This window comes from Pagrus pagrus, assembly GCF_965226575.1.
Source record: "Pagrus pagrus genome assembly, chromosome: 6".
In the NCBI taxonomy this organism is placed as follows: domain Eukaryota; kingdom Metazoa; phylum Chordata; class Actinopteri; order Spariformes; family Sparidae; genus Pagrus; species Pagrus pagrus.
The window spans coordinates 21,932,843-21,943,573 of NC_140190.1; the positions used below are offsets into that span (position 1 = coordinate 21,932,843).

General features: G+C 40.2%; 1 protein-coding gene across 2 annotated transcripts; it reads left to right on the forward strand.

Moving 5' to 3' along the window:
- The first annotated feature begins 46 nt into the window (after positions 1-46).
- ctdspl3 (CTD (carboxy-terminal domain, RNA polymerase II, polypeptide A) small phosphatase like 3) lies at positions 47-10,695 on the forward strand. 2 transcript variants are annotated; one of them, XM_084354023.1, is made up of 11 exons: positions 47-291; positions 3,544-3,667; positions 3,787-3,927; positions 4,502-4,616; positions 5,429-5,540; positions 7,006-7,092; positions 7,414-7,476; positions 7,829-7,908; positions 8,231-8,357; positions 8,659-8,754; positions 10,247-10,695. In XM_084354023.1, the coding sequence occupies exons 1-11, from the start codon at positions 163-165 to the stop codon at positions 10,310-10,312; spliced, it is 1,140 nt and encodes a 379-aa protein (XP_084210149.1). In that variant the 5' UTR covers positions 47-162; the 3' UTR covers positions 10,313-10,695. The 2 variants fall into 2 exon arrangements, with proteins under 2 accessions (XP_084210149.1, XP_084210150.1); XM_084354024.1 differs by lacking the exon at positions 47-291 and adding an exon at positions 467-669.
- The last annotated feature ends 36 nt before the right edge of the window (positions 10,696-10,731 follow it).

Here is a 10,731-nt window from a genome sequence, read left to right on the forward strand (position 1 = left end):
TTACAGTTTGGTTTAGCCAATCAGAGGGAGAGCGGGGGCGGGTCTTCACTAATACTGAAACTAGCCGTGTGGAAAAGAAAAGCAAATAGTCTCAGCGATCACCTTCACCTCAGTGGAGCAGTATTTGTTTAGATGTTTTAAAGTCACATATAAAGAACAAAAATGAGGCTGAGGTCTCAAAAAACCATTACAACTTGTGCGGAGACGCCGAGGAGCAACCGCCGACCGTCCAACAAAGCGACGCCGAGACGAACGCGCCTGTCGGTGACCGAAAGCTCGCCTCAAACCAAGGTAACAAACTACGGTTTGGTACGATTCATTCATCAGCCAGCGACCTTTTATAATATCACCGTGAATGTTAGTGGTCGCATTAAACACTGTGTCTGTCACCAGATTCGTTAGTGGGAACCGTCCGGGCGTTCTGATGCTACGTAGCCCGGATGTTGGGTAGCTAGCGTCCTCAAAACAAAACAGCAGACGGCGATGCTAACTTGTTAGCTAGCTGCTGTTGTGTTGAAGCCTAGTTATAGGTGCATGGTTGAAGTTAATTCCTCCTGAGTTGTTCGAGTAAACGATGATATTTAAAGAAGGCGTGATAAAGTTGATTCATAAACTAAGCTAAGATATAATGCAGTCAGTCTTAACCTCACCCCCACGAAGGTTGTAGTGGTAAGTTTTTGTTGAAGCTGTTGATCCAACTTCACCGCCATTGTGCAGGCTGTAGTTTGTGTTTACATTACCCACAATGGACACAATCTTGTTATAGTTAACGTTATATTTATTAGCTATATTATATGTTCTGTTGTGTTTGAGTCTTTCTGTAGTGCAACTAAAGTAAATGGACACTTACCTTGTGTTGGTTGTGTATTAGAAGGAGCAACATGTCGTTTTGGAGAAGAAAGTTAAATACAGCATTTTATTATGTAAAATATTAATGAGGTGATAATACAACCGAAATATTTTATTTTTTTCCATAACTGAATACACAAGCTGTTCTCAGGGGAAAATAAGGTCCCAGAACACTGTTTGAAGGTAGAAAGGTGGCAGGGTCCGCCACTTATAAACAAAGTAAAACAGTATGAAACTGTGTTACCCTTTTTAAGGTTGGTTTGTTTATTCAGTCATGAAAATAAAGTGATCTTTCTCTTCTGATTCAAATTTCTTCCCCAAAACTACATAGTGCACCTTTTTAAGTTAGCTCAAATCAAACACATGGAGTAAGAAATGAACAATGACTGTGAGCTCACCACTTTTTAACTTCGGTTTCAGGATGCTTTCATCAATGTCAAGTAAAAACTGTAAACATCCTGCCCTGCTTTCAAAGAAGTAAATCACCTTGAACGTAGTAACCCCGTCCTGTTCAACACTTGGCTGCAAATTCCCTTAAAATTTCAGTGAAAAACAGTAATTCCACCACACGATGACTCTGTGTTGATAGATTTATTATAAAGGGCAGACATTTTGGTAACAAGGACCTTTTTCAAGACTTTCGGTCGACTTCTAATAAATCTGTCAGTGCAGAGTTGAAAACTGTGTCTAAGAATTTCTTCCCTGCTTTTGACTCATCTTGCACATCCTTTCCAGCCACTGAATGTTTACAACATGTAGACACCACTTAACTACAGTATTTTCCCTTGAGATTGCTCTACCAGGGTTTCATCCCAGTCTAGGGTTTATGGGTCGCATCTCTGAACCATAAACTCCAGACAGGTATACGGATCTGTGACGTGGTGTCTGACAGAGGATTGATGCTGCGGCAGAGGATTAAACAGCCCAGTAACATGTGAGAGAGGGTCCCAGTAAAAGTAGGTCAGCGAGACACTGTTGCGTGCAGACTATTTACACTGAGGACCTGGGCAGCATTTGCACGCTCTCTTCAGTAATTTGGGTTTATGGCTCACATGTGGGCATGTGCCGTTGATGTGACTGTTGCAGAATGAAAGAACAAAGTAAAATACAACAGATACATGCAGTTCAGGACTGAGGCAGCATTTCTGCTGCGTCGTAAAAAAGGGTTAAATCAGACGGTCCTGGCACTGACGTATTCATGTGCAAAATGAAAACATGATATTGATGCATAATCTTGCAATACACACTGATACCAATATTATTTTTCTTTTTGGCTATGCACTATTGATATGCCGGTATTACCTTGTGCAGCTCTTCTGAACAGGTTGTACTCTGTCATAGGTAACTTGTTTTTTTTGAATAGTAGCTCTAAAGCCTGTAAAGGCTCAGGCTTTATGCACGGTGCTGCACCAAGTCAAGCAGTCGAGAACACTTACTGAGGTAGTGAGTAACTGGAATTAATGCTTTTTTTAAGGTTATGGTATTTTAAGTGCATGTTTTCTACTTCAACTACACATGAATGTTTGGATATATTTTAGATGATATTCTTTCAATCTACTTATTTCATTCTGGAGAATTTCTGAAATGGTAATAGTAAGTTGTAGAAAATACTAAATTTAAATGCACTACTTTTGCTTTGATGCAGCGTGCAATCTCCAACATCAGTAGTTACTAAATATCAAATAAATGTAGTGGAGTTAAAGTAAAAGAGTATGCATGTAGTGTCATGGCCGTGTAAAGAATTAGAAAAAGGAAACACTCAAAAACATACAGGTTCCACAAAAATGTACCTGGTAAGAGTTGACTCTTCTAAAAAAACAAAAACAATGAATGCCTCCACATAATTGGCCAGTCAAGTCTTGAACTCCTTGGGTGTAGATTTCTTTATTAAAGCACAAACAGTCTTTCCCTAAATATCAGCAGATCGTATCGATACGTCTGTTGTGATATCCAATAGAGCCCGACCGATATATCGGCTGGCCGATATTATCGGCCGATATTAGGCATTTTCCAAACTATCGGTATCGGCATTTATAATGGCCGATAAATGAATATTTAAAAAATAAAATAAAAACGGACGAAACACCCTTCAACTATGTTATGAGTGTTGGCGTTCCATGCTTGAATAACAATTAAAAGAACATCCCCATCAGTTCTCTTAACTCAAATAAGCATGACAATATTTGTGACTACCATGTCCAGTTTTGCTGCTGTTACGTGTAAGCCGAGAGTGAAACTGACTTAGCTAGTAATTTTGATGTTCCTCTGTTCTGTTGTGACAATAAAACAAACAAGTTTATTTTTAAACTGCATTATCATATTATTTCAGTGAGGACTCATAAATAACTACAAATAACTAATGTTACGGAAATCTGTTTATGTTTTGTTACGCGTTTCTGGATTTATTTTTTTCTATATATATATATCGGCCGATATATTGGAATATCGGATTTTTAAATCACCTAATATTTGTATCGGTATCGGCCTTAAAAATCCTTTATCGGTCGGGCTCTAATATCCAAGTATTTTAATAGTTGTGTAAATGCTGCCGGTCTCATTGAACAGACGTTAAAGGGTCAATGTGAGATGTGCTTTTTGTGAATCCTTGTGATTTGACATTCAAACACGCTGAAACGAAACTCCGCTATCAGTGTCTCAGTTTTCATCATGACTTTTTTTGACCTCACTGTGTAGAATGAACCCACCTTGGATAATGATGACCATCACTCGGATGACGAGATTCCCACAATGACTCGGCGACCACTGCCCCGTGGCCGGGCGAGGAAGAGAGCCATCGCTGTTGATGACAGAGAAACAGGTGTGGTGGCAGAGTCCAGTGTTTCTCATCAGTGCTTTTTATATATTGTAACATTTTGCTTTCTAATGTTTCAATGACTTGTTTTGTGTTTTCTGACTGATCTTCCTCTTGTTGTCTAGATTTGGCCTTCAAGACTCCGATCAGGCCCATCTTGCGCCACGAGCACATACTGTCAGAGATCAACCCAGCGACTCCTCGTAACGCCACGGCCAGAAACATCTACTCGCCCATCGTGCGTTTCCTCACTCCCAGCAAAGAGAGTGAGTACAGCTTCTGTCACTGCAATTCTGTGTTTTAAATAAAAGCTGTTGGGCCTTAAACAGACTCGACTTATGTGAATGCAAGAACACTTGCCTGAACCGCTGCCTTACAGTTCACTGTAGGAGATAGTCATCCTGTTGGAGGCTGTTTTGGTAAACTCACATACCAACCACTGCCTAAATCGACCAGCTTCTTTCTGGTGGTTTGTGGTAAATTCCCACCCTGGTTACATCAAATACAAAGAACAATTTTAGCCGTTTGAATGCTTGGCAGGCTTTAATGTGGTGAGCTGACTGTTGGTATTTATTGTATTGGTAGGAGACTCCTCCTCGCTGTCCTGTTATAATTCAGATCCAGTGTGAGTCATTACTATTCAATTCTGAACGAGTCAGGAACAATGTTGATGCTGTAAACAGCTTTAACAGTGAGAGGCTCCAGTCCCACTGGAATGACAATAAATGAAGCATTGAAATCTCATCTCATGACTCATCTTAGTGTTAAGTTTCCCAGGTTGCTCAGAGATGAACAGACTCGTGTTGCTTACCCTTTTTATATGTGGCTCTTTCTATCCAGATGTGAAGTGTGCAGGCACTGAAAACAACGTGTTGATGAGCCCAGAGCAAGGTGTGTTCGGTTACGGCTCCATTGACCTTCTGGCTGGAGACGAGGAGGATGACGTCTTCAATCCGTGAGTATAAATAACGTTTCATACTTGCACTCCTTCACATTAATCTCATGGGAGTTCAACGTGTCAGTCTCATGTCTGAATACACGCCCAAAAGACAGCAGCAATATTACTATGTTGAGCCATATAACATTTTGTACAATTTTCAACACAGCTCAAGTCTGAGTTGAATGTTGTAAAACTTATATAAAGACGTGTACAAGGTCAAACATTGACGAGAGATTGAACTCATGCCTTGTACCGCCTTCTGTCCCATTCATGTCCGTTATGCACAAAATCAGTTTAAGAAACCGTTTCATAGACTGTGAAAGAGCTCATTTTGAAGGTGATGATGAGATCGATCTTCTCATATTACATCATCATATCATGACTGGGGATTTAAAAACACACTTATAATAATCTTACAAACAATCTTTACATTTAATAATAAATGTGTATAAAACTTAGACTTATTACAAGATGAGAGCAATGGGTATTAAAGAAGAGTCCTGACTTCGTCTCAAAGCACCCCTATTGCCTCTACCACTCAGCCCCGCCCCTCCATTTTGCATGTTCATATAGGTGTTGGGGCTACGTGGCCCTCCAAACGCAGGTTTTTTCAGGGGCACAGTGCAAACCGAGGGTTATAAGAAGTCATTGTTGTCGCCGTAAAGTATTATAATCCTTTTGTTTATAACAGCAATACAACAATTGCTACTAGTTTGCTGATGTCTTGCTTGCTAATGATGTACCTAATGTTAACTTGTTGTTACTGATTTGTTGTAATGCTCCATGTGATTTTTCTTCTATTCTAAGATCATTATTTTCTTCTCCAGCTTTAGGTTCATCAAGAACATACCGTCACAGTCTCAGCACTCCCAACCCCGACTCCGAGACATTCCCCCCAAGACCAGGAGCACTCCAGAGGCCACGCTGGTGGTCGACCTGGTGAGTTTAATCACCTGGAGCTTCTTGCTCTCACACGCACTTCAGACACAGGAATAGCCAACATGAAACTTGAACTTGAACTTGACTAATGAAAATTAACTTGTGATATTTTAACTTAATAAGACATGATGAACAAGACTGCAGTGATGTGAATGTGGACCACAGATAGACGGATCACAAATGAGCCATCAGCAGCTGAAATCCACACCAGCTGTGGCAGAGTAGGTCTCAGCAGAGTCTCGGTGTCTTTGCCAAACAGAAGGCCTTTCTCAGTGTGCGTTCTTGTTTCTTCTTGTGAAACATCATCACTCACAACTCGAGTCCTCTTCCAATTTAAAGTCCAAATCCAGCCAAGTACAGTCCAGATGACTGGATGCATTCTTGATTTTTGGCTCCTGTTATGTAATGTGAATAAGTTTTGATATTTATTCAGGCAAAAAGTAACTGCTTAGATTTTGAACATGTGACCGATGTGTCCCAACAATCCCTGTTTGGAAATGAGCTCTATTGGTTTTGGAGATGTGAAGGCGCCTTGGCAGCTAGTAACCCAGCTCATGATCAGTGTCGTCGTCATCATCCTGGGAGGAGCAGTCTTATCTATGCAAGCCCTCTCAGATCAGATTTTACACTGGCCCTGATGTCTCCATGGCAATTTAAGACATTTCATTTTAATTTTTGGATAGTTGAAATCATTTTTTCACTGGCAAGTAGTTGTGTAATCGCGGAGCCGAGCTGGTGATGTTGTGTTGACACGAGCTTGCCAAGTTCAAACTCCAAAGTGCACACCTTCGAACTTTGTGTACTTGGTATAGTATCTTGTCATAAAAGTAGTTAGTTGGAAGTACCTCACACAGTTGTTGCCTCAAACTAGCTGCACGTTGTTTTCTAGGGCTCAAACACAATCGTTGTTCTGGTTTTCTGTTTTCAAGACAGACTATCAGGCATGACTGTGATTGGAGCAGGGTTGTGCGGCGAGAGTGTCGTTGTCCTGGCTCGGGAATAACAACTCTTCCAGAGAAGCTTTCTGCAACAAGTTTGCAGAGTATTTGTCCTCCCCTGCTGGCAGCACATTGATGTTTGAGGAAACGAGCAATATAGTAGAAACTTTGGGGCAATGTGATGCGAGTGTCTCTTTTTTGGCCTATGTGACAGCACCCATTTCACACCAACATCAAACTTGTCATGTCAAACAGTGCTTATCAGAAAACAGGAAACATTTCCATTATAAGTATCAGTGTGGTGGCATTTTATTAATGCAAACACATTGGACAACACTACTGTTGACCAGCCAGTCTGACTGCTGATTGGCTACTGCAGCTTGATGTCGGATTGTGTTAAAAAAGTTCAGCTTTTTGCTACAGAGCTGCGCCATTCTTTTTTTTAAAGAACTACCCACATAATATCATCACCCACATGGATTTTTATACTAAAATAAACAAAGTCACCCTGATCTGTGTCATTGCAGGAGGAGACCCTGATGTTCAGCTCTCTGAGTGTTATCGACGAAGCAGAGTACACCTTCTACACAGCTTTCCAGGACAGTCAGTACAAGGTAACCGCCCGTTGCATGTGGCTGTTCACAAACCTGCTTTTTGAATCTGAAGCATGCTGAGCAAACGAGTGCAGATGGTGAGAAGAGTGAAGGGAGGCTGGAAGAATCACTTGAGTGTGTTTGTCCTCTTCAGTGAGGGATGACAGGAAGCAGGAGAAGTGGAGAAATAGCAGAACTAACAATAACACTGGTGGAAGATTGTTCTAACAAGAGAGACTCGGAGATTAAGCATCATTTAAGTTTTAGATAATTGAATATGAACTGAGGAGATAATGGAGGATATGTATTTACTCATTCTTTCATCCTCTCTGTTGCCAACAGGCGTACATGATCCTACGACCACATGTCAAAGAGTTCCTGCAGTCCATGGCAAAGATCTACGAGGTATGTGTTAATCCACGTAAAACTGACTTGTCTGATTGTTTATTGGTGCAGTTGGCTCGAGACAAGTTCTGTCTACAGTCTGTTTGTTTTCAGTGAGATGAGGTGAACTTTATCATTAATAATAATATGATGTTTGGTGGAATTTTAATTATTGTGAGCTTGTCTGATGAACTGATCTACTGTGTCTCTTCCACCAAACCTTCTCCTTTATTTTCATGTAATTCTTCTGAACCCGTTAATTTCCACCGTTATTCTATATTTCTTTGCATGTTAAAATAAATGACGCTCAGTGCAGTTTCTCGTGGTGTCCTTATGCCCGTTGAGTTCAGCTGCTGTTTGTGTTCTGTTGCAGCTGTTTGTTTACACGTGCGCGAAGAAGGAATACGCCGAGAAGATTCTGAACATCCTGGACCCGCAGAGAAAACTGTTTCGGTATGTCTCTGTCAGATCTGTTACCACTTGTGTTTCATAAACTCTTTGCTTGACCGCAGAGACGTGCACTCCGTCAGGTTTACAGACTCAGAGAGCGTCAGCCTGCTGCTGGTCCCGTCTGTGAGCAGCACACTGAAAACACACACTTTTCTAGTTGGCTGCATGTTGCAGCATTCTCTTCGGACTGGAAACAATTGAAAAAAGATGCCGTCGCTTAGGAGAAAACATTTTGTGGACACGGGGCCTGTCACATCCACAGTTGTCTGACAAACAAGAGTACATGTTTTGTTTTTTTTAAATGTCTATGATTTTTCCCTTGTAGACATCGTCTGTACCAGGACGATTGCGCCTGTGTTCTCGGCCACTACATCAAAGATCTCAGCGTCCTCGGGAGGGATCTCACCAAGACCGTAGTCCTGGACAACGCACCCCACACATACCCGTACCATGTAGGCACCAGAGCTGTGATTTAGATTACCTGTTTAACATTTTCATTGCATTTAATGGATATAGCTGATATTCTACAGTTTCGTTGTTATCCCATGAATGAAAAGACCAAAACCAACAATGTTAGTTCATCTCTTAGTCAGTTGATGACAATGGGATTTTTTTGATAATAACAAATGGATAAAATATCACTAGATGCATCAAAATACTTTTGAGATGTTATTGCCAGTCTTGTAAGTGAAATCGTATCATCTGCACAATGAAAACAGTCAAAAGATTTTTTTTGTTTTGGTAATTTGCCAGCTGATGAACACAATTCCCATCAAGAGCTGGTCCGGGGAGGCAGAGGACAGAGAACTGCTGAAGCTCATCCCATCCATGGAGAAACTCATTGCAGCAGTAAGTCCATCTGTTTATGATTATCCCCTTTGTTTGTTGAGTGGCAGAAATAAGTCACTGCATTGTTCCTGCATCCTGTATGGAAAGATCATTTTTTTCTTCAGCCCTATTTCCCTTTTAATTGTTTTATAAAATTCACCGTAAGGTTCAATGACTGTGATGGCTGTAATCAATAGATTGTAGACGTTTGCCTTCAGTGAGTTTTTTTATACTAACATTATAAAAGTTATTGTTACAGTCAAAATGTGTGGAGATGCACTGATCTGATAAACTAGGTCAGTCACACAATGTGAATGATCGATGACAAATACAGGATGTTTTTTTAAATGAACTGTAGCAGTTGGCTTATTTCCATGCAGTTGAGTTTGATTTGAGATGCAAAGATGGCTGGATTAAATGACTAGTTGTTAAAAATAAAATGTATTGGCAGCTTTTTTTATTTATTGATGTTTATTTACTGCTGCATCAATTTAGATCATTTGTTTTTAAACTGTTCACAATGAGTCCAACATTTTTATGAGTGCAATGCTAGACCATTGGATGTTTTGAAATTCCGGTGCCTACATTACCCACAGTGCAACATCCACTGAGTGACATCACTGGAGGCAATTCAACAAATTACATGCAGCTTCCTCTGGAGCCACGAAAAGCTTTAGACTACTTTTTCTCACATGCACAGTAGAACTCCCCAAGACCTGTAAACACACTTTCTGACTAGGACAGTATCTAGGATGTTGTGATGGACATTTTTTCATTGTTTTCAGATAGACAGACAGTAAAGACTTATTAAACATCATTTTATTTATAAAATGTCAGAAAATAGTGGAAATTGCCTGTTGTAGTTCTTCATTGCCCAAGTTGACATCTTTTTGTCAGGTGTTGTCCAACCTACAGTCCAAATCTACAAAATGTATTCAGTTAGAAAGCATCAAATATTCTGCTCTGAGAAGCTGGGCGTGGCTGATTTCTGGCATTTCTTTAAATAAAAATAAAGCCAATGATTTTATGAATAATCAGCTTATTTTTGTACACTTCTGTACAGATATTGTTATAGACTGAGTCTATGAAAAGAAATTGGACAAAATACAGTTAAAAATGAATTTGACTGATGGTATTTTCTTTTTTCAAATTTTCTTCAGGTAGGTTTAAAATAAATAGGTTTGAAAATTTAGGAGAAAGGCAGAGCCGGTATCAGATCGGTGAAGAGTGTATTTAAGCATCAAAACTGTTCGTAATGATAAATAATTGATCCATCAACAGGTAGAAGTTTAATGTGTTTTACTTCTATTGTTTGACGTGTGAACCAGATTGTTTTTGTACATCAGTTTTATTTCTTTAGTCGTGATCAGTGCAGCCAGTAGATGTTTCAGTGTTTTACCAGACCGTCAGTTGAGGATAAAACAGCTGGTTATCTGCAGCAGCATCTGCCTGTCGTCTTTCCTCCCCCGGCTTCATCGTTCAGTCCTGAATATCTCCTCTCGTGTTTTTTCAGGAGGATTTTCGGGAGGTGCTGAAGAAGAGGAAGGATCACTTCCACAGGCTGCTGTCAGAGGACTAACAGGACTCTCCTCCCTCTCTAACCTCACTTTAACTACTCTATGTGACTTTCACAGATCATGTTTGCTTTCTTTATGCTTTGGCTAAAAAGCAGAACCAGTTGGAACGAACCTGAATCCCGTTAGTTTGTGGTGGACCTCCTCTGTCCTCCCTGACGACTTTAAAGGACGGCACATCGGCATTTCAAACATGCTGCTGGTCGTTTGTCACCGAAACCCCCGAATTCTCCGAAACTCATTCCACAGAGCAATAAACTGCTCCCCAGCATTTGTGTATATTTACAAGACGAAACTTGAAATATGTTGTTTATAGTCAGGATTGTTATTTATTGATTATATTGCTAATCAACAGCTGTTATCTCTGTATATTTTAGATATGCTTTTTTATTAAATAAAATTACCCGAACAATAAATGGGAGAA

Coding starts and splice junctions, on each gene's coding strand:
- ctdspl3 (XM_084354023.1), top strand. CDS start 163: ATGAGGCTGAGGTCTCAAAAAACCATTACAACTTGTGCGGAGACGCCG. Junction 4,617..5,428: donor GAGGATGACGTCTTCAATCC/GTGAGTATAAAT, acceptor TTTCTTCTCCAG/CTTTAGGTTCATCAAGAACA. Junction 8,358..8,658: donor CCCACACATACCCGTACCAT/GTAGGCACCAGA, acceptor GTAATTTGCCAG/CTGATGAACACAATTCCCAT.